This window comes from Rhodamnia argentea, chromosome 3, assembly GCF_020921035.1.
Source record: "Rhodamnia argentea isolate NSW1041297 chromosome 3, ASM2092103v1, whole genome shotgun sequence".
Classification (NCBI taxonomy): Eukaryota; Viridiplantae; Streptophyta; class Magnoliopsida; order Myrtales; family Myrtaceae; genus Rhodamnia; species Rhodamnia argentea.
The window spans coordinates 5,992,395-6,019,375 of record NC_063152.1 but is presented as its reverse complement, the minus strand read 5'-3'; the positions used below and the strand labels follow the sequence as shown (position 1 = coordinate 6,019,375).

Below are 26,981 nucleotides of genomic sequence, written 5' to 3'. Positions count from 1 at the left end.
CATGATCTTTCTTAACCTCATGAACAGTTGCTAATCCAATGCAAAAGGTTAAAGACTTGCCTTCAACACTTTGTCTGCGCTGCTTCTTCTTCCATTTCATTTTCGGGAGCATGGCAAACAATGAACGTCCAACGGAAGTTTGGAATTTTTTTGCAGACTTATTAGACGCCCCCAATGTGCCAAGCTCAAATGGCTCAGTTGCTGCTCTGACAGTGCCAAAATCAAATTGCTGCGAATCCGCCGTGCTAATTTCATGCACAGCTTCATCTAGAAAGACAAAAACACGGTAATTCAGAGCAAGCATCATTATCTTTTTATAGTTTTCATAAAGAAAATTTCAGAAACTTTTAGTATTTGTAATTTCACATGCAGGCATACTAGTAACCCATTTTAAGTTTTAGGCCTTATTGTCAAAAGCGACGCAGCTCTTACTACTTTGCTGGTGCAAAAGCATAGTCATTAGTCAACTTCATTATTTTCATGATCTTTCTTAACCTCATGAAGAGTTGCCATTCCAATGCAAAAGGTTAAAGACTCGCCTTCAACACTTTGTCTGGGCTGCTGCTTCTTCCTTTTCATTTTCAGGAGCATGACAACGAAGATAAGTAGTTCAGAAGCAAAGGCACACTATGTTTGCGATCATTGCTCACAGAATACGAAGTAATACACTGGAGAAATTACTGAAGCGCCGTTCCGACTGTCGAAACGGAACTTGTGTTGCAAACTTATAACAAGAACACATGCTCACCGAAAATTACGATTGAAAGATACATCGTGCCTCATTCTAGGATAACTCAAGGAAAAGTTATCCAGATTCCTGAATTTTGTCATCCCGTGGCCTTTTCGACTTCAATTTCATTACTTTCATGAATTTCTTAGGGAAATCAGAGTAAAGACAGTGAAATGGTTTACAGAAACAGAGCAAACGATGAACATCCAATGCAAGTTTGGAATTTTTTTTGCAGAGTTATTGGACGCTCCCAATGTGCAGACCACCGACAATGGATTTTGTGGATCACTTTTGAAAGAAGTGAACAAGAAACATCTACTCACATACTAATTATATCTCCTACTACGAATTAATATATGGTCATTGTCTTCTTTTACTCGATCACCTTTCAAAGAAGTTTCTGCCTTTCGTGTGAAAGTTGATTAGTTTATTCTTCCAAAACTCGATCACCTTTCAAAGAAGTTTCTGCCTTTCATGTGAACGATGATTAGTTTATTCTTCCCTTCAAACTGATCAACAGAGAGAACATGTAATGGGATTCCAGCATTCAAATATGTCCAAACGGGGAACATCGTTCAGGCGATAACTCCTATACACATGAATGGAGGGATAATTACTTAAAAAAGTCCTAAATCTATTGTACGGATACCAATTCAGTTATAAATATTTCAATTTTGTGATTTCTGATTTTGTCATATTCAATTTTGTCGATTGAGTCTAGATTCACCGTAATTGGCAAGGAACAATTCAATTAATTCATCCCCTACTTTGTTCAGTTCTGGATCAATTAAAGTACTAATCAGACATACCTTCAGTTGCCACTTCGGATATCTCTACTTTGTTGAGCTTTCTTGAGGTTGAGGACGCCTCCGCCTCCGACCCGACAATGAAATTGGGCGCGGCAGGTCCCGCAACGTCGCCCAAAGCCTCAGGCCCTCTCTGGAAGACTCCGCTGTACCATATTGCGGAAATTAACAAGTCCTTGACCTCCTTCACCTCTCCCCGAATCTCTTTCACGTCCACCAATACTTCCTTTCCGTCCCTCGCATTCAGCAGCGGTATGTAAAGCTGGAACTTTTCCACGACTGCCGCGTTGAAGTAGGTAAGCTTCTTCGAGTGCGTATACCTCGTGCCCAGGTCGAGCGCCTGGATCTTCGAGCACTTGTCGACGAGTGCTTTGCCTTCCTCCAGTAGGTCCTTGATCGGAGCCATCTCTTTCGGACCACGCTTCAGCAGGCGGTTGTACTTGTCGATGTCCTTGATGATTGGTTCTATGTCGCGCAAAGTGGTTCGGATCTTCTTCAGCTGGCCGCGGAACGCGGCAACAGTTTTCACTAGGTGCTTAACGAGCCCGAGCAGCTCGCCGAACGCTGCTCCCACCGCAGCTCCTGCATAATCAATCATTTCTTGTTCTTTCTTTCTTCACGGACCAAAACACGCCTAGGAAATCCAAAACTTGACGATTTTCTCTGCTTTTTTATTCTGGGTTTTTATGCAGAGTCAAGAAGGAAGAGGAGCTTTTTGGCCCTTGAAGTTGAAGTAACGATTGAGAATGAGATGAACGAAAAGGTGGGAGAGACTCTCTTTGTCAAAGTGGGTGGTTAGAAGTTTATTCTCCGGCCAAATAAAGTCGGTCATCAAATGGGAAGTTTCCTGGGAAGAGCGAGCATTGCAGCCCTCGCTCTGGCACTCCTTTATTTCATGAATAGGGGGGTTGAAGAAGAAGACCTTGTCGTTACTCGTTGACCATGTCCAGTCGGAAGTTGCATGGCGATGGCCCGGGTTTAAGTCTCCGTCAATAGGGAGCCATCGGCGACTTTTGACTTGGTTAGCACGAGAGTTTAGTTAAGCGCGTAACAGCCGCCGCGTCTTATTCATTTTGGGAAAATTACCAAAAAAAAAAAATTGTAAATTTATTACGAATGTATTAATTCACTCATAAACTCTCTCTTTTTATATTATTCATTGAGTCTTAAATTTTTTACATTTGTGTTAATTAAGTCCATTCGGCCAATTTTGACCGGAAATAGATGACATGGATGTCGACCGTTCTATGTGGCGCGATCGGCGTTGACTTAGAAAATTTTGATAGCACTTTAATATTTTTTCGCTTTCTTATTTGTCTGTTCTTTATCCTTTCTTTTTCCCTTTTTTTTTCCTTCTTCCCATAGCCGGTAGAGCCTTGCCTAGCGATGGTGAAGTTGACCTCGCCAAGGGTGGGCGAGCCTCTCTAATAGCTGGGCGAGCCTTGTCCTAGTCGAATCTAGCGAGGTTGACCTCTTCCGGTGATGGCGAGGTCGAGCCTTGCCTGCCTGGCGATAGGTTGGAGAAAGAAGGAAGAAAAGAAAAAAAACAAGAAAGAGAAAGAAAAGGGAAAAAAGAAAAGAAAAGAGAAAATTTAAAAAAATAAATGAAAATGCCAAAAAATTGAAGAAAAAATTAAAATATTGCGTCAACGCCACGTAGGGCGGTTGGTGTCCATATCAGCTATATTCGATCAAAATTGGCTGAATGGACTGACTTAGCTCTATTTCTCATCCTATCAAATTCATTAACTCGCTGACTCATGACGAAGCGATGGACCATTTTTGTCGATGTGTTACTGTCGATGGTCGTAGCGTGGGTGCCCCAGATACTAAGCTCTTGAATGAGGCATACTCTTTGATTGCGTGCGTCAATTATAGGACTTGTTATGGTCATCGAAACTCTGGGTTAATTTATTGCTATGTACTAATCATGATTCCTATCAGGCTTCAATTTATTGCTTCATTTTTTCCCTGTGGCAGATGGTGGAACAATGTAAGCGATTGCCTTTGGTTATTAAAGTCGTTGCCAAGTCTCTCCGGTCGATATTTTCCGAAGTCCGTTATAGGTTCGTCGTTTCTGGCTCAATTATTACAACTTCTTCTCAATTATCCTTTCTGAAAAAGCACAGTCATTATTTTCAGTTGTTTCTCTTTATAAAAAGAAAATCTTGGAACAGAAGAAATAACATCCGGATAAATAATGTGTGCCTAGACATGGGGTGACCCATTCTGTCGCGTTGAATTGATCATCACTGGACTCAATCGAGATTGATCCGGACGTACTAGTTTATAGTTTTTCGTGATATTAACTTTTGTTTTAATTATATGATTGTTTTGTTTTCTAATTGATTGGGTATATTTTGGCTCGACTTGTAAGAAGAGGACACGTGTATGAATAAAGATCCAGGAACTTCTCTCAGTAGCCGACAGGCGATGGGCAAAACCGCACAAAAATGTCAAAAGTCGGTCCTAAACTCTCATTCTAGACGGCCTGCAGATCATGAATTGTGGTTGGTGATATTTGTCACGACCTAAAAAATAAACAAGTTAATTTTCGGGCTAATGGATTATCGGGTTAATTAATTAACTAACCTAACTCGGACTCTCCCAAGTCCATACCAAATCGCAACTTAAGGTTCAAATAATTAACATGCAATGTGTTTTGAATTTGGAGTCGCCACTAATCATTTTCGGTAGGTTGATTAGAAACCTAAATAAAATAGCGGGAGAAGACTATCTTATTTCCGCGAACCGGAGATTTTGAATTCGGGGATTTGGTTACGCTAGATTACTCTAACGCCCTTTCGGTACCATTTTCATGAAAAATATTTGATTTGGCAATTTTGATGGATTTTACTTGAAATTCAAAGATGCAATTTTTTGATTTTTTCTTCTTTTTTATGGGGATGTAAAACATTGAACTTTGTACGATATACACCATGGGTGATTTAGAAAGAAAGAAAACGCAGCCAATCACGAGTATTTACAAAAATAAATTAACATGTAATAATGCTAAATTTTGGGACACGTGACATGTCTAAAATAAACAAACAAATGTTCACACCAAACGATTACATTTTTGTAGATCGAGATGGAAAGGGTTACCTTCTATTACACAAAATCTTACTCACGTACACGTTATGGCTTCCTTCAAGATCTCGAAGTTGGAAGAACGTGGCTATCGTCGAAAAAAGGCAAGCGGTGGCGTTGTTGGATGGCGAGAGGCGAAGTACGTGCCGGGACTCGTCGAAGATGATGCTCGACTAAAACTCTTTTCTTCACTCTCAAATTTTCTCTTACGATTTTTCTCAAGAACTCTCTTTTTTCCTCTCTAAAGAATTTCTCTCACAAATTCTCTCAATTCTCTTCCACTCTAAAACTCTCTCAATTCTCTTTCACTCTCCCCCCCTGCTCTTTCAATTCTACTCCTCTTTTATAGGCAAAGTTCTCCATCCTTCATTCTTCATCTTCACTTCTTCACCTTCCATTTTCATCTTCTCTTCTTCATCTTCATTTCTTCACCTTCCATTTTCATCTTCCCTTCTTCATATTCATCTTCTCTTCTTCATCTTCCCTTCACCATCTTCCTTTCATTATCTTCTCTTCTTTATCTTCTCTTCACTACCTTCCTTTCATTATCTTCTCTTCACCATCTTCCTTTATCCATCTTCTTTTGGTATTTGCAATGCGGTCCCCGAAGTTTCAAGTATTTGCAATACGATCCCTGAAGTTTTAAGTATTTGCAATACAGTCCCCGAAGTTTCAAATCTTCTCGGTGTATTTTTCCATCCTGCAAAATTAAGTATTCTGCTTGCCCAATTATATGCCAATGCAATGTACGTTAAAAATAAATATGTGAGATGATTTTTTATTTAGAACTAAAATTAGTTCTAATTTTTATGCAAAAAATAGATTAGTCAAAATTTAGGCGTCAACAGCTGCCCCTCTTTGAGTGGAGGCTCGTAGAGGTTCCGCTCAAAGACAAAATTGAATCCTAAATTTTGACAAGGCAAATTATGGATGAACTTTTTGGCGGGAGTTTTAATCCCATTTTTATGAAGTGATGCATGATATGCAAGAATCAAATAACATGTGTCATAATTTCCCTTTTTCATGTTAGAGAGACTCACATGGATCGCATACAAGAATACCTGTTTTACCAAATTTCTCGTAAGCTAATGGTTCTCTTAATTTCCAAGCTTCTTTTGCGGATGCAAGGATTTTAAGGTATTTGGCTTATACTGTTATCGAGACTTCTCCCTAATGCAAGACAGCGCAAGATATGTGTGTCGTTTGAGATCACAAGAGCTACGTCGTTGTGAGTTGAAAGAAGTGGAACCAAGTTCACAAGAGCTACGTCGTTGTGAGTTGATTAAATGTTGAAATCGCCAGTGCATATGTCTTCACGATTCGACAAAGGGGGAATCAAAATCATAAGAGCTACGTCATTATGATTTGGTTTGGATCAAAACCATGGGTGCTTATGTCTTCATGATTTGATAAAGGAGCCGAAAATCATAAGAGCTATGTCATTATGAGCCGACTAAAGGTCAAGATCACCAGTGCATATGTCTTCGTGATTCGAGACTGAAATCATAAGAGCTACGTCGTTATGATTTGATAAGATGTCAAGATCGCCAGTGCATATGTCTTCACGACCTGACGGAAGAGGCATATTGCCCGAATTGAACAATATTTGATAGGAGCACCATCGAATGGAATCGATAAGTACAAAAGGGGCATATTGCCTGAATTGAATCATAACAACTATTATCAGAAGAGTTGTTAATTTGAAAAGGGTTTAGAAAACTTACCCGGGTTCTCCAAACGATTAATCAAGGAACGAAACAGTTGTCGTATCGTACCTGGTAGGCATTTGCCAGCAAAACTTGCTCATTCAATAATCCTTGGATGAATTTCGAGACCTTGGGAGGGAACTCGAACATCGGGAATGTATTACCTATCATAGAATGTCAGAGGTAACACACACAAACATATTCAACAATGAGTATAATGCAATCACTCATACTATGGTTCATGCATAACCATTCTGTCAAGTTTGCATTACCAATTTTGTCCAGAGAGGTTCTCACATTACGAATACCTCGAATGTAAGCTGAATGGGGGGACTTCGATCCGAAATGGCTTTCACTAACTCTCAAGAAAAGCTATTTATCCCGTCTGCAGGATTCAAAAGAAATCACTCAATCTTTCCATCATCGCATTCGATAAGGATCCAAGTAATCTCGCAATTGATACGACCGAGCCGATCCGGAGGTCTTGATTAGGACAATAATGAGGGCTAGGTCAAAGGTTTACAAAGGGGACTCTAGTTGAGTCAAAGCTGCTGAAATGAATTTCTTCATCATCTGTTCCGGATTTACAAGTCAAGAACCCCCGCAAAATGAGAGAGAAATAATCTTGCTCGAACTTCTTCGAGCGATGCTTAAAATCATTTAACTCTACGTTAACTCAAATGTCCTAATCAGAAGAGACTTTGGAGGGTTATAACGTAGGCTAGGATTGGGGACCGAGGAACGAAAAGGCTCGTTTTGGCTCAGAAATTAAATGAGAAGGGGCTTGACGGTGGTGATCATCGCCGACTAGTCACCGATCTTGGTCTTACGGAAATGTTTTCAGAAAGAATACCATCATTGAATGAGGGATGATAGTTTTCTACCGAAAATTGCACTTTGCAACCGATTTCTTGGGGAGTCTTCTTCACAACAAGTGTCTGTCAAGGATTTGCAAGAGACACAATGCAAACATGTACATGGAATTTACAACTTAACTCGCAAAATGTACATTCAAAATTCAGAAGTACTTTACAAATGAATATGCATTGGCCTTACTTTTGGTAGGCACTTTGCTTTTCCTATGCTTGAAATTTTCATATGAGATCAGCCTTTGCTTTTCTTACTCCCAACTCTCATTTTTATTTTTTTCTTCTTTTTTTTTCGAGAAGAGATTTCTTTTCCTTTTTCTTTGAGAGCTCTTTGACATCTCTTTATTTTGCTTCGAGAGCGGGCCCTTCTCCTTTAAGCTGAGTTTGCCTCTCCCTTTTTTTTACAATCCCATGATTTTGAACCAGGAATTACAACAAACATAAACATTTACAAAGAAAAATTATGTAAACATAAAAAATCTAGCATACAAGAAATGAGTCCATTCGGGAATTCTCTGTTGACCCGACCATCTCCAATTCTAATCCTTGGGAAAATGCTATCTTCGTCTTTGGAATGAGCAAATGATCACCAACAGGGGTTTAAGAAATGAATTTGCGAGCTCAAGTGGGCTATGCAAAGAATGAAGTGTATAGGATAGAGAAGTGAATGCTCTTCATCATCCTAAGGCACTTGAATTAAAATTCGAGTATAAATGCAAAGAAACACCCGAAGATTAATGTTAGTCCGAGCAAGAAAATTTCTAACCATTTACCTCGTGTTGCTGCTGGAATTAACCCGTCCGGACCCCGATGTGGGGTGGTTCTTCACAGGGATAAAGAAGTGAAACCATCGCTCAAAAGGGGTAATCAATGGATCACCCGTAGTGTTTGGGATAGAGAACTGAATGCCTCTGTCATTTCGGCTATTGTACCTTTTGCGAGAAAACCTTTTATCTTGTGAAATGCGGAACTTAGCCACCGTTCAACTCTCCTGAAAAAATGGGATGTGTTTGGGAAAGGATTGCCTTTCATCATCTTGCCTTGCCCCATTCCATACATTCGATGTATCTTATGTAGTTCATGTTCCTTATTCAGAGTTGGTAAATTAAACATGAGGAACAGTCATGCGCAAACTATGCAATGTATGAGTGTTTTTGAGCATATAAAATGCAGCAACTTTTTATCTTGGTGGACAGAATTCGCAAGCACATAAGAAACATCTTAGGGGCGTGGATTGGGAGTTGCCCCTGCTCATGCAAATGAGTTGCAAAACTTCATTAACTGGTTCGAGACATGAGATTGTCAAAGGCTCCAAGAATTTCTTATTTCATTAATTTTTTAGGGAGAATGGATACTTCCCTATCCGGAAAGGCAAAGACTCATGTAAAAATCAAAAGGGAAAGCATCAATGTACGTTCTCATGTCCTAAACGAGTTGAAACGATACCGCTTTACCCTTGTACGTATTCCTTGCAAACTTTGAATTTGAAAAGATCGATTCATCTGGATCGGATTGTATGTCCGGGATGTTATCTCTCCGGTTTTGTAACCATCTGGGCCGAGCTTCAATCGGTACCGGACCGCCAAGCAAAAAAAATTTTTTTTATTAGTCTTTGTACATTGATGCCAAATCCCGGGATCGAACCCGGGACGCCTCGGACCACTGTCATTCCCCCAACCACTAGGCCGTGGTGATGTCGGCGTCCACGGTTGGTTCGCTTTTTGCTATATTGTTCTCAAAACAGGTTGGCAATCCCCCTCGTCGAGAATAAAAAAAAACATAATTTAGAGTTTGAAATGATCGAGAGCCAATTGGGACGATACGGAGTTACCCATCTTTGAGTCCGCTTGGTCTTTTACTCGTATTCTCCCAAGTAAGGCTATTCGGAATCTCTCTTTACGGGCGTTCAGGGGCGTCGTCCACAAATTGATTTGCTACGGGCCTAGCTTAGTAAGGAACTTACGCATTTGACAAGAGAGGAGAAAATTCGTCCCTTTAACTCTAGGCAAATTCTAGACAGGTTAGAAAGTAAAAAATATCCTACGTAGGGGAACTATACATGGAATTAAAGGAGTATTCATGCGAGATTGGTTCCACCTCTCTTCTTGGCCACTTCAACGATCAACCGATTCTGTCTTGGACTAAACACCAACAATCGTTGTTTGAAGACCCATAATAACTTGCTTCGGATCACAGCTCCGGAGGTCCTTCATTTCCAAACAGGCTCATCAAGGTAGCAAGCTCATCATCAAAGTAATCTTCTGATTTTTCGAGCAATTGATACTCGAATTGGGCATTGTTACTTGCTAACACCGGTGACAGATTCTTGTGGAGCGCCGACTCCTTAAGCTTGAGCCTCCGTCGTTGCTCGGGAACTTGTAGGGATGATCAACCGGTCTCGCTACTAGAACCACCGAGGAAGGTTGGTATGACCCGTATTCTTGATTGGGAAGTGGCCGGGTACCTTTTGCTCGGTAGGTTTTCCCCGAATTGATCTTCCAACCAACTCCGTCCGGTCGCCTTGGTCCCAAGCTGCATCGTGCTTCCTCGCCTTATCTCTAACCCTTTGAAGGTGATTTGTGACACTTTGCATGGTGAGTCCGTCTATTCATCATTTTGTGTACAACCGATGGTCGTGGCTTGAATTGATTCCTAGCTGTCGAATCGCCTCAATGAATATAGAATGAAGCTTGGCGGACCAAAGGGGCCTTTTCTTTTGGACAAAATCGTCGTCGTCGCCTTGGTCGTGGTTTTTTTGTACGAGTAATTACTTCCTTACAAAGATGCTACCAAATGTTTTGGAGCACTCGAACGCAGACCGGCTTCGTAGGACGTCTCGAGCACCATGCGATATGGCCCTCGTTATGAACTGCTGATCATTACTTGCCGATACTACGATGACCCCGTATGTCCAACTCGAGAATCAATGATCTTTAAGAGACCGAAACCGTCCATGTCGATCCCTACGACGGCCGTGACGACGATGTCAAAATCATATTTGTACCGCCTCGGCACTTGTAAGGCATCCGTTGCTTTCGCATTAGCAAAAACCCCGTACATGCAACTTCTCAAGCATAGCAACGAGGATTGAGAGGGAAACGGGGTTGCCATCAATGACCATGACTCGCGAGATCTTCGGGATAGGAAGGTTCCCATACTTCCGCCTGGAATGAACGTGTTTTTCTTTTAAAACCTTCCATATGTAGATCGAAAATGGCTGGTTCGACCATAGACTGAGCTTTAGATGTTCTCGGACTTGCAAAACACTCGCCCGAAAATCACAAAAGTGATGGTGGTCTTTCGTGACGAGTTCCGGTGGTCATTTATAAACTTTTTCTGATCCGTTAGTCTCGCATATAGGTTCTCGCTTTTTGAAAGAGGACAACTTTTTCTCTCCTTTCCGGTCTTAGTGCCTTGGATCCATTTCGTAATAACTCTTGCCTCTCACTCAATCTGTCATCTTTTTCCTTTTCTGATATGTAGGAGCCCTCAAATCTTTTCGCTTTCTCTATGAGCGAGGCGCTTATTTCCCTCCTCGAGATCTTTTCGGTTCCCCCTACGAACGAGGCGCTTATTTCCCTCCTCAAATCTTTTCACTTCCTCCCGAGGCGCTTATTTCCTCGAATCTTTTTGCTTTCTCTAATAACGAGGCGATTATTTTTTTTCAAATCTTTTTGCATCTACCTATGTGAAGGCTTTTAATACTTTTCCTTTCGGCGTTCACTCAAATCGACAAAGAATTCACGCATTTAAGCATGATGATATTTGCGGATAGTAACTGTTCTTTGCCCCTTGATTAACTCTAGGCGTAAAAGGAAGAATGTCTCACATGGGGACTTTGTAACAAACAAGTACATTCATTCACGCATGTCTCTACTTCTCTTGAGAATTCATAAGGGCTAGCTAGTAATGCTCGAAAGAGTGATATTTTGAAAGCCCATAATAAAAACTCAAGCTTCATGTAGGCTACTGATTCGGAGTTTCATCGGTGTTGAATTGGCCGATCGTGACATCGGGAAACTCCAATTGTAGTGATGCATGTCACTTCCCTCGAAGGGCATCGGTTACGCGCTCCGCAAGGCCGACTTTCCGGGATGTATCCCCAACGAAATCCGATTGTGCGAGAACTTGCTCGGGAGGATGAATCGATAAATGAGCATTTTCAATGCTCGATGTGGCTCATCAAGGAACATGCCACCAAAGGTGATGGGGTTGCTTGCAGACATGGCAAATAGCGATGTTAATAGCATCCCTATACCTCTTGATCTCTCGCTCGAAGCTCTTCATTTTCTTCCTTTAGAGACGCAAGTTCATGACTTTCACTTTGAACTTTCACTCGGGCCCGCTTGTTTTGAAACCAAAACCCGACCTTCAAGGGCTCCATTCCTAGCTTCCGGCTCAACTCATTTTTTCGTTTCCCGTTCACGTAAGGGCACTCCTTGAAGGCGACTTCGAGCTCTTTGATTTGATGTTTTCTTTTCCGGGGTTGACTACGGTTGCTGCTTGCTGCTATTGTTGTTGCTGTTATCGAGATCTTGAACTTCACCGCCAAGGGAGTTGGGTTTTACGGCTTCGCGGCTGATCCGGCCTCGAAATTCATCGGTTCATTCTCGGGGATGTCTAGGTTGGTTGCCTCCAAGTAAGTCTTTGGTAGCCTCCAAACATGTTGGATTGAAATACTTCTTACCGCCTTTTGTTCACTCTACTCTCCGCTGTATGCTTACTCTCTCCAAATTCTTCCGAGTAAACATGCATGTTCCGGAGCCTCCCTTTTAACGTGGATGAAAACCACTAAGCGTTGCTTCTCCCAAGATTTCGTGTTTCCCGCTCCGTCTTCTTCATTTCCTTCGACATGGTGGGACCCTCAAATCTTTTAGCAGATGCTTGTCCCTCTTTTAATATGGCGGAACCTTTAAGTCATTTCGCAACTTTTTCGAATTCGTGAGCCTCGAGATGGTAGATCCGTGATTCACGGACGAAACGTCTATAGTTTCACCCGGATAATTAACTCGGCCCCCACAATAATTATTGCTATGACTTTTCCTGCCATTTAAATTAGGATTTAACGCCGAGACGATCATCGCTTTCATATCTTCATCTCCAACCTTCTAAGCACTCTTTCGCATCCATTCTTTTTCGCTTGCTTCAACAACAATGGCCTCCTCCCCGCACACGTCTTCTCGGGCCGAGGTTTTGGCCAAATGGGAGAAACTTTATAATCTCCTAGGCCAGGGCTACTCTTATATAGCCAACCATCCGGAGGTCGAAACTGAAATTCGTCTTATGTTTAGGGATATGGACACTACTTTTATTCAAGGTACCAAGTTAGAAGAGGAATATAGGATCTTCCCTACCCTCTTCACTAACTTCCTGGAGGCTTACAATCATGCTCATCAAGATGTTACTTTGGCCCATCTTGTGAGGGCACGCTATCAGATCGGACGGATAACTTAGTGTTGGCCGCTCTTGTAGCCGACAATTATAAGAAGGCCCTCGACTACGGTAATGATCAAGTCTCACCGCTGATTCGTGAGAGGGGGAACTTGGTGGAACGTTTGGCCATGTCTCAGACCATCTTTGAGCGTGATCCTCTCAATATTGTTTTGAAATTCCAATGCACATGGCTGGAAGAAAGGATGGACGATCCGACCCTCGGATATAGCCCGCGGGAGAATGCTCGATCCATGACTTGGAATTTGTCGTCGAGTATCACGAGGACAAGGTAGCCAAGCTTAAAGAGAAATGTGAGCTCCTCCTCTTTAAGCCGGCGGATCTTGATTCTCGGAGCGATCAGTGTAGGCGGGGTATCAACCGTATGGAGAGTCGGTTGAACTCCTTTGTGATGCTCATTAGGGCTCGCTTTGGCTTTACGTTCCCACCCCGCCGATCTGTTTGTAAGGTTTTCCGCTGAATGAAATGGATGCAAGTTTTTGCTCATTCGCATTTTGCTTTCGCATTTTTCCATCTTCTATATGCTGACGGATTTTATCTTGGTCGTCATATTTTTTTGCAAGATAACCCCTTTACTTTGTGGATATGTAAATCTCACGCTCCCGATGGTCAATTCAATTGGGCTAGAGAGACCCCCCATTTGAAACAATCTCTCAGCAAAGATTAGTAGTGAGGAAACAAACGAATGCCCGAATGTGAACAACTCGTGAATCTGTCTTAATATTATAACTTGATTATGACAACATGAGAGGAAATCAAGTATAATATTTTTTTACAGCATCGTAATTGACTGGATTGGTAAAGACACGACCATCCATCTCGGCTAGAATCAAAGCACCACCAGGGAGCACCTTCTTTACTATATATGGACCACCATAGTTTGGAGCAAACTTCCCTTCCGGGAGTGGGACTATTGACAACAATTTTCGCAAGACCAGGTCATTAATCCGAAAATATCGAGGCCGAACTTTTTGTTGAATGATTTAGCAACCCTCTCGCCGATAACACCGGCCATGACATACAGCCTTAAGTCTCTTTTCGTCGATCGATTCAATTGGGCCGTCCCTCTCGCTGGATCCATTCGGCTTCGGCCAACAACTTAGCTTGAGACAAGATACGTAAGGAAGGAATTTCCACTTCAATTGGTAGGACAGCCTCCATTCCATATACTAGAGAATACGGGGTTGCCCCCGTAGATGTCCGGATCGAGGTCCGATACGCCATAAGTGCAAATGGTAACCTCTCATGCCAATCGCGATAATTTTCAGCCGTCTTCGCTAAGATTTTCTTAATATTCTTATTGGCGGCTTCTACTGCTCCATTCATCCGAGGACGATATGGGGAAGAGTTCGGATGCTTGATCTTGAATTCCTTGAACAATTCGTCCATTAGCTTGTTGTTCAAGTTTGAGCCATTGTCGGTGATTATGGCTTCAGGTGAATCATATCGAGCGATGATATCTCGATGGATAAATTTCACGATATTTCGTGCCGTGACCGCTAAATAGGATGCGGCTTCGATCCATTTAGAGAAATAGTCAATTGCTACCAAGATGAATCGATGCCCATTGGATGCTTTAGGATTGATAGGGCCAATAACATCAATGCCCCACATAGAAAACGGCCATGGTTCAGATAATCGATGCAACTCATTCGGAGGGACATTAATCTTGTCACCATGAATCTGACATTTGTGACAACTCCGGACATGCTGAATACAATCTCTTTCGAGCGTGAGCCAATAATAACCCAACCTCATGACCTTCTTAGCTAACATGTGGCCATTCATGTGTGGACCACAGATCCCTTCATGCACTTCCATCATCAGACGAACCGCTTCGGTTGAATCAACGCATCTTAGTAGGACAGAATCGAATGATCGCTTGTATAAATTTTCTCCGTTTAAGAAGAACTTCAAAGCCATCTTCCTTATGTACTTTTGGTCAGATACGGTACTTTCTTCGAGGAACTGCTGCTTTTGAATATAAGTTTTGATGTCATGGTACCACGGCTTACCATCGGGTTCATCGATCACGACCATACAATATGCCGGCTTTTTTAATACCTCGATCTTCATGGGGTCAACCTCAAGTCCATTGGCGATTTGTAACATTGAAGACAAGGTAGCCAATGCATCGGCGAATCGATTATGAGTCCCGGACGGATACTCAAATGAGATATTGTTGACGCCTAAATTTTGACTAATTTATTTTTTGCATAAAAATTATAAAAATCATCTCACATATTTATTTTTAGCGTACATTGCATTGGCATATAATTAGGCAAGCAGAACACTTAATTTTGCGGGATAGAAAAATACACCGAGAAGATTTGAAACTTCAGGGACCGTATTGCAAATACTTAAAATTTCGGGGACCGCATTGCAAATACTTGGAACTTCGGGGGACCAGTATTGCAAATACCAAAAGAAGATGAAGAAGGGAAGATGATGAAGGGAAGGTGATGAAGGGAAGATGAAAATGGAAGGTGAAGAAATGAAGATGAAGAAGGGAAGATGAAAATGGAAGGTGAAGAAATGAAGATGAAGAAGGGAAGATGAAAATGGAAGGTGAAGAAATGAAGATGAAGAATGAATGGTGGAGAAATTTGGCTATAAAAGAGGGAGAGTTCTTGAGAATTGAGGAGGAAAATTTTTGTGATAGAGATGGTAGAGAGCTCTTGAGAAGAGTTTTAGGGGGGAGTGGAAGAGAATTGAAAGAGTTTTGAGAGAGTTTTTTAGAGGAATTTTTAGAGAGGAAAAAGAGAGTTCTTGAGCAAAATCAGAAGAGAAAATTCGAGAGTGAAGAAAAGAGTTTTAGTCGAGCATCATCTTCGACGAGTCCCGACATTTCGCCTCTCGCCACCCAACAACGCCATTGCTTGCCATTTTCGACGACAACCGCGTTCTTCCAGCTCCGAGATCTTGAAGGGAACTATAACGTGTATGTGAGTAAGATTTTGTGTAATAGAAGGTAATCCTTTCCATCTCGATCTACAAAAATGTAATCGTTTGGTTTGAATATTTGTTTGTCTATTTTAGACATGTCACGTGTTCCAAAGTTTAACATTAGTACATGTTAATTTATTTTTGTAAATACTCGTGATTGGCTGCGTTTTCTTTCTTTCTAAATCATCCATGGTGTATATCGCACAAAGTTCCATGTTTTACATTCTCATAAAAAAGAAGAAAAAACCAAAAAATTGCATCTTTGAATTTCAAGCAAAATCCATCAAAATTGCCAAATCAAGTATTTTTCATGAAAATGGTACCGAAAGGGCGTTAGAGTAATCTAGCGTAACCAAGTCCCCGAATTCAAAATCTCCGGTTCGCGGAAATAAGATAGTTTTCTCCCGCTATTTTATTTAGGTTTCTAATCAACCTACCGAAAATGATTAGTGGCGACTCCAAATTCAAAACACGTTGCATGTTAATTATTTGAACCTTAAGTTGCGATTTGGTATGGACTTGGGAGAGTTTGAGTTAGGTTAGTTAATTAATTAACCCGATAATCCATTAGCTCGAAAATTAACTCGTCTATTTTTTTTTTAGGTCGCGACAGCTTGGCGACTCCACTGGGGACCCAAAGAGGACTTAGGCCGGATAATTTCATGAAAAAGAAATCACTTGATTTGGTAAAACTTTGGTTGAATTCTCATTCTTAGGTGTTAAATGTTTTTGCAGATTGGGAGTTATAAGGGGAGGAGTGATCGGCTAACCCTTTGTTTTGCGTGCTTGGTGAATTGGAATTGTGATTTAACTTTTGAATCATTGAAGCGATGTTTGCCTTTAATTGTTGTGCATGACTTATCGTATTTGCACTACACTGCACACAACCCGTGACCGGACCCGGGTCACACTAATAGTTTTAAGATGGTATTTAGATGGTTCTTTAACCTTGGTGGTAAGGTTTCGCTAAAGGTTATCCCATCCGGATCCCGAAATTTTTTTCAGAAAATGGCTCAAGGGTTGTTCTCATGCACGTGAGGCTACGATGCATGATAATTGCCCTTGTCGACCGAACCAAGCCGAAGTGATTGGACCCGACTAGTCATGACTATTGTACGCGAGGTTGCGACTAGTCATGATGGCTGTGCGCGAGGCTGCGACATGTCGTTTCGTTCATCATTTCACTTTACAAAAAGCCTTTTGGATAGATAGAATAAGATTTAAACTCACGATTCATGCGCATGTCTTTGTGATTGACATTTTCTTCGTATGAGAGGTAATTTCTTGTCTCTTGTACCCTGTTATCTCATTTTTATTTTGGGCTGGTCCATGGTTTAGGTTGATTGTTTAGAAGTTTCATTGTCTTATTTCCAATTTCGCACTTTGCTTCCGTAGCTTTTACAATTTCATCAGTTGTCCTCAATTCTGATTTGACTTATTCCTGTTGTGCGATTTTTACTAAATTCTACGATCGAGATTTGAGTAAGTGCCAAACACGAAAGTTGTAGACCTATGTTTCAACTAATATCTTGCAAAAGTTCAGAATTAAATTCATAATTTAAGATGGCCCTTCGTTTTTTCAACAACATGCGGTTATAACAGTTTTCTGAACATGATTTTTTTGGAAAGACACATTAAACTGATTTGATCCGCGCATTTCTAGTCCGATTGGCCAACATAAAAGTTGTTCATCATCTTCTCAACTACAAGCTCGTAAAATTTGGACATGTTTTGATCAACGTACGAATTAATACGAATTTTTTCGTAAAAGCGGACAAACTGAAAATTACATGTTTCAATCATTTGGTCATAATCACTTTGTTCATTTGAGTCTAGAGGGATGCCATGGGCCGGCTCGCTATTCTTGCTCCCTGTACTAATTTTGGGTTTCTTACTGTGTACAGGTAATTTATCACGGATCCTCCACATATTACTCGATCGATCGCAAAGAGGATGGCCGACATCAACGCTACCGTCGGTGCTGCCCTAGACGAGAAACTTGGCTCCTTGACCGAGCGCTTTGAAGGGATGATGTCCCCAAAGATGGAAGAAATGATGGCCGCCTTCACCGCCAAACTTCAATCATCCGCCGCCAGCCCGCCGCTAATCATTCCTGCTCGAATTCCTCCTGCGGATAACTCCGGTAAAGCCCCGGAAGCTGCTCCCTATCAGATAATGCCGCTGGAAGATGTGATCATCATAGGCATGAACTCGAGCACGCCACCCGTAGTCCCAATCCCTCAAGTCAGCCCTATGACCTCCGGATTGAATGGTGATGCGGCCAAGCTGTTGGCCCAAATGGAACAGAGGGTCCGAGAGGTTGAGGGGACTCACAACATACCCCAGATTGACCTATCTATCTTTTCAAAGGTCACAGTGCGGAAGAAGTTCAAGATGCCCGACTTCGAGAAGTATGATGGGACTTCCAACCCGGTTCAGCATGTCCGAAGCTGTCACAAATGTCAGATTCATGGTGACAAGATTAATGTCCTTCCAAACGAGTTGCATCGCTTATCCGAACCATGGCCGTTTTCTATGTGGGGCATTGATGTTATCGGCCCTATCAACCCTAAAGCATCCAATGGCCATCGATTCATCTTGGTGGCGATTGACTATTTCTCCAAATGGATCGAAGCCGCATCCTATTTAGCGGTCACGGCACGAAATATCGTGAATTTTATCCGCTGGGATATCATTGCTCGATACGGTTCACCCGAAGCTATAATCACCGACAATGACTCGAACTTAAACAACAAGCTAATGGACGAATTGTTCAAGATCAAGCATCCGAACTCTTCCCCATATCGTCTTCAGATGAATGGAGCAAGAGAAGCCGCCAACAAGAACATCAAGAAAATCTTAGCGAAGACGGCTGAAAATTATCGCGATTGGCATGAGAGGTTGCCATTTGCACTTATGGCGTATCGGACCTCGATCCGGACATCTACCGGGGCAACCCCGTATTCTCTTGTATATGGAATGGAGGCTGTTCTACCGGTTGAAGTGGAAATTCCTTCCTTACGTATACTGTCTCAAGCTATACTGACGGAAGCTGAATGGATCCAGCAGAGGGCGAGCCAATTGAATCCGATCGATGAAAAGAGACTTAAGGTTATATGTCATGGCCGAGTGTTATCGGCGAGAGGGTTGCTAATTCATTCAACAAAAAAGTTCGGCATCGATATTTTCGGATCAATGACCTGGTCTTGCGAAAATTGTTGCCAATGGTCCCACTCCCAAAAGGGAAGTTCACTCCAAACTATGGTGGTCCATATATAGTAAAGAAGGTGCTCCCTGGTGGTGCTTTGATTCTAGCCGAGATGGATGGTCGTATCTTTACCAATCCAGTCAATTACGATCTGTAAAAAATATTATACTTGATTTACTCTCATGTTTTCATAATCGAGTTATAATATTAAGACAGATTCGCGAGTTGTTCACATTCGGGCATTCGTTTGTTGAGAGATTATTTCAAATGGGGGTTTCTCTGGCCCAATTGAATTGATCATCGGGAGCGTGAGATTTACATATCCACAAAGTAAATGGGTTATCTTGCAAAAAAATATGACGACCAAGATAAAATCCGTCAAGATATGGAAGAAGGAATAATGCGAAAGCAAAATGCAAATCAGTAAAAACTTGCATTTATTCCATCCATCGGGAAACCTTACAAACGGATCATCGGGGTGGGAACGTAAAGCCAAACCGAGCCCTAATGAGCATCACAAAGGAGTTTAACTGACTCTCCATACGGTTGATGCTCCGCCTACACCGATCGCTTCGAGAATCGAGATCCGCTAGCTTAAAGAGGAGGAGCTCACATTTCTCTTTAAGCTTGGCCACCCTGTCCTCGTGATACTCGGCAGCAGATTCCAAGTCATGGATCAGCATTCTCCCGCGGGCTATATCTAGGGTCAGATCGTCCAGCCTTTCTTCCAGCCATGTGCATTGGAATTTCAAAACGATATCGAGCGGATCGCGCTTGAAGATGGTCCGGGACATGGCCAAACGTTCCACCAAGTTCCCCCTCTCACGAATCAGCAGCGAGACTTGTTCATTACCATAGTCAAGGGCCTTCTTATGATTGTCGGCTACAAGACCGGCCAACACCAAGTTATCCGTCCGATCCCGATAGCGTGCCCTCACAAGATGGGCCAAAGTAACATCTTGATGAGCATGATTGTAAGCCTCCAGGAAGTTAGTGAAGAGGGTAGGGAAGATCCTATATTCCTCTTCTAACTTGGTACCTTGAATAGAAGTAGTGTCCATATCCCTAAACATAAGACGAATTTCGGTTTCGACCTCCGGATGGTTGGCTATATAAGAGTAGCCCTGGCCTAGGAGATTATAAAGTTTCTCCCATTTGGCCAAAACCTCAGCCGAGAAGACGTGTGCGGGGAGGGAGGCCATTGTTGTTGAAGCAACCGAAAAAGAATGGATGCGAAAGAGTGCTTAGAAGGTTGGAGATGAAGACATGAAAGCGATGATCGTCTCGGCGTTAAATCCTAATTTAAAGGGCAGGAAAAGTCATAGCAATAATTATTGTGGGGGCCGAGTTAATTATCCGGGTGAAACTACAGACGTTTCGTCCGTGAATCACGGATCTACCATCTCGAGGCTCACGAATTCGAAAAAGTTGCGAAATGACTTAAAGGTTCCGCCATATTAAAAGAGGGACAAGCATACTTCGCGAAAAGATTTGAGGGTCCCACCATGTCGAAGGAAATGAAGAAGACAGAGCGGGAAACACGAAATCTTGGGAGAAGCACCGGCTTAGTGGTTTTCATCCACGTTAAAAGGGAGGCTCCGGAACATGCATGTTTACTCGAAAGAATTTGGAGAGAGTAAGCATACAACGGAGAGTAGAGTGAACAAAAGGCAGTAAGAAGTATTTCAATCCAACATGTTTGGAGGTTACCGGGACTTACTGGAGGCAACCAACCTAGACATCCCCGAGAATGAACTGCTGAATTTCGAGGCCGGATCCAGCCACAGAAGCCGTAAAACCCAACTCCCTTGGCGATGAAGTTCAAGATCTCGATAACAAGAACAACAATAGCAAGCAGCAAGCAACCGTAGTCAACCCCGAAAAAGAAAACATCAAATCAAAGAGCTCGAAGCTGCCTTCAAGGAGTGCCCTTACGTGAACGGGAAACGAAAAAATGAGTTGAGCCGGAAGCTAGGAATGGAGCCCTTGAAGGTCAGGTTTGGTTTCAAAACAAGCGGGCCCGAGTGAAAGTTCAAAGTGAAAGTCATGAACTTGCGTCTCTAAAGGAAGAAAATGAAGAGCTTCGAGCAGAGATCAAGAGGTATAGGGATACTCTTAACATCGCTATTTGCCATGTCTCGCAAAGCAACCCCATCACCTTTGGTGGCATGTTCCTTGATGAGCCACATCCGAGCATTGAAAATGCTCATTTATCGATTCATCCTCCCGAGCAAGTTCTCGCACAATCGGATTTCGTTGGGGATACATCCCGCAAAGTCGGCCTTGCGGAGGCGTAACCGATGCCCTTCGAGGGAAGTGACATGCATCACTACAATTGGAGTTTCCACGATGTCACAATCGGCCAATTCAACACCGATGAAACTCCGAATCCGTAGCCTACATGAAGCTTGAGTTTTTATTATGGGCTTTCAAAATATCACTCTTTTGAGCATTACTAGCTAGCCCTTATGAATTCTCAAGAGAAGTAGAGACATGCGTGAATGAATGTACTGTTTGTTACAAAGTCCCCATGTGATACATTCTTCCTTTTATGCCTAGAGTTAATCAAGGGGCAAAGAACAGTACTATCCGCAAATATCGTCATGCTTAAATGCGTAAATTCTTTGTCAGATTTGACCGAACGCCGAAAGGAAAAGCATTAAAAGCCTTCACATAGGTAGATGCAAAAAGATTTGAGAAAAAAATAGCTGCCTCGTTATTAGAGAAAGCAAAAAGATTCGAGGAAATAACCGCCTCGGGAGGAAGTGAAAAGATTTGAGGAGGGAAATAACTGCCTCGCTCGTAGGAGGGAGCGAAAAGATTTGAGGAGGGAAGTAACTGCCTCGTTTGTAGAGAAAGTGAAAAGATTTGAGGGCTCCTCCATATCAGAAAAGGAAGAAGATGATAGATGGAGTGAGAGATAAGAGTTATTACGAAACGGATCCAAGGCACTAAGACCGAAAAGGAGAGAAAAAGCTGTCCTCTTTCGTAGAGAAAGCGAAAACCCGTCTGCAAGACTAATAAAAAAAAAAAGAGAGAGGAAGTTTATAAAGAACTTGAAGTCTCCATGCACCTAGCGACCTTCAGAATCCGTCACGAAAGGCCATCATCGCTTTTGTGATTTTCGGGCAATTTGTTTTTGCAAGTCCAAGAATATCTAAAGCTCATTCTCTAGTCGAAACAGCCATTTTCGGTCTACATATGGAAGGTTTTAAAAGAAAAACACGTTCATTCCAAGCGGAAGTATGGGAACCTTCCTATCCCGAGGATCTGCGAGTCATGGCCATTGATGGCAACCCCGTTTCCCTCTCAATCCTCGTTGCTATGCTGAGAAGTTGCATGTACAGGGTTTTTGCTTATGCGAAGGCAACGGATGCCTTACAAGTACTGAGGCGGTACAAATATGATTTTGACATCGTCGTCACAGCCGTCGTAGGGATCGACATGGACGGTTTCAGTCTCTTAAAGATCATTGATTCCGAGTTGGACATACAGGTCATCGTAGTATCAGCAAGTAATGATCAGCAGTTCATAACGAGGGCCATATCGCATGGTGCTCGAGACGTCCTACAGAAGCCGGTCTGCGTTCGAGTGCTCCAAAACATTTGGCAGCATGCTGTAAGGAAGCAATTACTCGTACAAAAAAACCACGACCAAGGCGACGACGACGATTTTGTCCAAAAGAAAAGGCCCCTTTGGTCCGCCAAGCTTCATTCTATATTCATTGAGGCGGTTCGACGGCTAGGAATCAATTCAGCACGACCATTGGCTGTACACAAAATGATGAATATAGACGGACTCACCATGTAAAGTGTCACAAATCACCTTCAAAGGGTTAGAGATAAGCTGAGGAAGCACGATGCAGCTTGGGACCAAGGCGACCGGACCGGAGTTGGCTTGGAAGATCAATTCGGGAAAACCTACCGAGCAAAAGGTACCCGGCCACTTCCCAATCAAGAATACATGGCATACCAACCTTCCACTGGTGGTTCTAGTAGCAGACCGGTTGATCATCCCTACAAGTTCCCAAGCAACGACGGAGGCTCAAGCTTAAGGAGTCAAACTGCTCACAAGGAATCGTCACCGGTGTTAGCAAGTAACAATGCCCAATTCGAGTATCAATTGCTCGAAAAATCAGAAGATTACTTTGATGATGAGCTTGCTACCTTGATGAGCCTGTTTGGAAATGAAGGACCTCCGGAGCCGTGATCCGAAGCAAGTTATTATGGGTCTTCAAACAACGATTGTTGGTGTTTAGTCCAAGACAGAATCGGTTGATCGTTGAAGTGGCCAGCAAGAGAGGTGGAACCAATCTCGCATGAATACTCCTTTAATTCCATGTATAGTTCCCCTACGTGGGATTTTTTTACTTTCTAACTGTCTAGAACATGTCTAGAGTTAAAGGGCGAATTTTCTCCTATCTTATCAAGTGCGTAAGTTCCTTGTTAAGCTAGGCTCGTAGTAAATCAATTTGTGGACGACGCCCCTGAACGCCCGTAAAGAGAGATTCCGAATAGCCTTACTTGGGAGAATACGAGTAAAAGACCAAGCGGACTCAAAGATGGGTAACTCCGTATCGTCCCAATTGGCCCTCGGTCATTTCAAACTCTAAATTATGCTTATTTTATTCTCGACAGGGGATTGCCAACTATTTTGAGAACAATATAGCAAAAAGCGAACCAACCGTGGACGCCAACATCACCACAACCTAGTGGTTGGGGGAATGACAAGTGGTCCGAGGCATCCCGGGTTCGATCCCGGGATTTGGCATCAATGTACAAAGATTAATAAAAACCTTTTTGCTTCATAGATTCAATGCCGATTGAAGCTCAGCCTAGATGGTTACAAAACCGGAGAGATAACATCCCGGACATACAATCCGATCCAGATGAATCGATCTTTTCAAATTCAAAGTTTGCAAGGAATACGTACAAGGGTAAAGCAGTATCGTTTCAACTCGTTTAGAACATGAGAACGTACATTGACGCTTTCCCTTTTGATTTTTACAGGGGTCACCGCCTTTTCAGATAGGAAAGTATCCATTCTCCCCGAAAAATTAATGAAATGAGAAATTCCCGGAGCCTTTGACAATCTCATGTCTTGAACCGGATAATGAAGTTTTGCAACTCATTTGCATGAGCGGGGGCAACTCCCGATCCACGCCCCTAAGAAGTTTCTTATGTGCTTGCGAATTCTGTCCACCAAGATAAAAAGTTGCTGCATTTTATATGCTCAAAAACACTCATACATTGCATAGTTTGCGCATGACTGTTCCTCATGTTTAATTTACCAACTCTGAATAAGGAACATGAACCGCATAAGATACATCGAATGTATGGAATGGGGCATGACAGGATGATGAAAGGCAATCATTTCCCAAACACGTCCAATTTTTTCAGGAGAGTTGAACGATGGCTAAATTCCGCATTCCCCGAGGTAAAGACTTTTCTCGCGAAAGGTACGATAGCCGAAATGACAGAGGCATTCGGTTCTCTATCCCAAACACTACGGGTGATCTATTGATTACCCCTTTTGAGCGGTGGTTTCATTTCTTTACCCCTGTCAAGAACCACCCCACATCGGGGTCCGGGCGAGTTAATTCCAGAAGCAACACGAGGTTAATGGTTAGAAATTTTCTTGCTCGGACTAACATTAATCTTCGGGTGTTTCTTTGCATTTATACTCGAATTTTAATTCAAGTGCCTTAGGATGATGAAGAGCATTCATTTCTCTATCCTATACACTTCATTCTTTGCATAGCTCACTTGAGCCTGCAAATTCATTTCTTAAACCCCCGTTGGTGATCATTTGCTCATTCCAAAGACGAAGATAGCATTTTCCCAAGGATTAGAATTGGAGATGGTCGGGTCAACAGAGAATTCCCGAATGGACTCATTTCTTGTATGCTAGATTTTTTATGTTTACATAATTTTTCTTTGTAAATGTTTATGTTTGTTGTAATTCCTGGTTCAAAATCATGGGATTGAAAAAAAAAAAAGGAGAGGCAAACTCAGCTTAAGGGAGAAAGGCCCGCTCTCGAAAAAAAAAAAAAAAAAAAAAAAAAAAAAAAAAAAAAAGCAAAATAGAGAGATGTTGAAGAGCTCTCAAAGAAAAAGAAAAAAAATCTCTTCTCGAAAAAAAAAAAAAAAAAAAGAAAAAATGAGAGTTGGGAGTAAGAAAAGCAAAGGCCGATCTCATATGAAAATGTCGAGCATAGGAAAAGTAAAGTGCCTACCAAAAGTAAGGCCAATGCACATTCATTTGTAAAGTACTTCTGAATTTTGAATGTACATTTTTGCATGTTAAGTTGTAAATTCCATGTACATGTTTGCATTGTGTCTCTTGCAAATCCTTGACAGACACTTGTTGTGAAGAAGACTCCCCAAGAAATCAGTTTGTAAAGTGCAATTTTCAGTAGAAAACTACCATCCCTCATTCAATGATGGTATTCTTTCTGAAGACATTTCCGAAAGACCAAGATCGGTGACTAGTCGGCGATGATCACCAACGTCAAGCCCCTTCTCATTTAATTTCTGAGCCAAAACGAGCCTTTTCGTTCCTCGGTCCCCAATCCTAGCCTACGTTATAACCCTCCAAAGTCTCTTCTGATTAGGGCACTTGAGTTAACGTAGAGTTAAATGATTTTAAGCATCACTCGAAGAAGTTCGAGCAAGATTATTTCTCTCTCATTTTTGCAGGATTCTTGACTTGTAAATCCGGAGCAAATGATGAAGAAATTCATTTCAAGAGCCTTGACTCAACTGGAGTCCCCTTTGTAAACCTTTGACCTAGCTCTCATTACGGTCCTAATCAAGACCTCCAGATCGACTCGGTCGTATCAATTGCGAGATTACTTGGATCCTTATCGAATGCGATGATGGAAAGATTGAGTGATTTCTCTTGAATCCTTGCAGACAGGATAAATAGCTTTTCTCGAGAGTGAGAGAAAGCCCTTTCGGACCGAAGTCCCCCCATTCAACTCACATTCGAGGTATTCGTAATGTGAGAACCTCCCTGGACAAAATTGGTAATGCAAACTTGACAGAATGGTTATGCATGAACCATAGTATGAGTGATTGCATTATACTCATTGTTGAATATGTTTGTGTGTGTTACCTCCGACATTCTATGATAGGTAATACATTCCCGATGTTCGAGTTCCCTCCCAAGGTCTCGAAATTCATCCAAGGATTATTGAATGAGCAAGTTTTGCTGGCAAATGCCTACCGTGTACGATACTAAGCAATCGCTCGTTCCTTGATTAATCGTTTGGAGAACCCGGGTAAGTTTTCCGAACCCCTTTTCAAATCAACAACTCTTCTCATGATAGTTGTTATGATTCAATTCAGGCAATATGCCCCTTTTGTACTTATCGATTCCATTCGATGGTGCTCCTATCAAATATTGTTCAATTCGGGCAATATGCCTCTTCGTCAAGTCGTGTAGACATATGCACTTGCGATCTTGACATCTTATCAAATCATAACGACGTAGCTCTTATGGTTTCAATCTCGGGACGTGAAGACATATGCACTTGGCGATCTTGACATCTTATCAAATCATAACGACGTAGCTCTTATGGTTTCAATCTCGGGACGTGAAGACATATGCACCGGCGATCTTGACATCTCTTCAAATCATAACGACGTAGCTCTTATGATTTCGGTATCGAATCACGAAGACGTATGCACCGGTGATCTTGACCTTTAGTCGGCTCATAATGACATAGCTCTTATGATTTTCGGCTCCTTTATCAAATCATGAAGACATAAGCACCCATATTTTTGATCCAAACCAAATCATAACGACGTAGCTCTTATGATTTTGGTTCCCCCTTTATCGAATCGTGAAGACATATGCACTTGGCGATTTCGACATTTAATCAACTCACAACGACGTAGCTCTTGTGAACTTGATCCCACTTCTTTCGACTCACAACGACGTAGCTCTTGTGATCTCAAACGACACACATATCTTGCGCTGTCTTGCATTAGGGAGAAGTCTCGATAACAGATAGGCCAAATACCTTAAAATCCTTGCATCCGCAAAAAGAAGCTTGGAAATTAAGAGAACCATTAGCTTACGAGAAATTTGGTAAAACAAGTATTCTTGTATGCGATCCATGTGCGAGTTTCTCTAACATGGAAAAGAGGAATTATGACACATGTTATTTAC

At 42.1% G+C, this 26,981-nt stretch overlaps 2 protein-coding genes across 18 annotated transcripts in view; both read right to left on the bottom strand.

Annotated features, from left to right (window-relative positions):
• Positions 1-26,981, bottom strand: part of LOC115727874 (cysteine-rich receptor-like protein kinase 44) — a 268,503-nt gene that overhangs the window by 31,522 nt on the left and 210,000 nt on the right. For 2 of the 17 annotated variants that reach the window (XM_048276947.1, XM_048276942.1), the window contains exon 1: positions 2,192-2,315. The exons of 7 other annotated variants lie outside the window; for them this stretch is intronic. Coding sequence is in view for 7 of the 10 variants with exons in the window: in XM_048276941.1 (XP_048132898.1) it covers positions 61-267; positions 1,540-2,134 (802 nt within the window). In the remaining 3 variants the exon portion in view is untranslated. 8 more of the 17 variants (XM_048276944.1, XM_048276948.1, XM_048276937.1 and 5 more) reach the window with 7 other exon arrangements.
• Positions 1-26,981, bottom strand: part of LOC115733802 (cysteine-rich receptor-like protein kinase 29) — a gene marked incomplete at its 5' end in the record, with an annotated part of 226,285 nt that overhangs the window by 1,714 nt on the left and 197,590 nt on the right. The gene's annotated exons all lie outside the window — the stretch shown is intronic.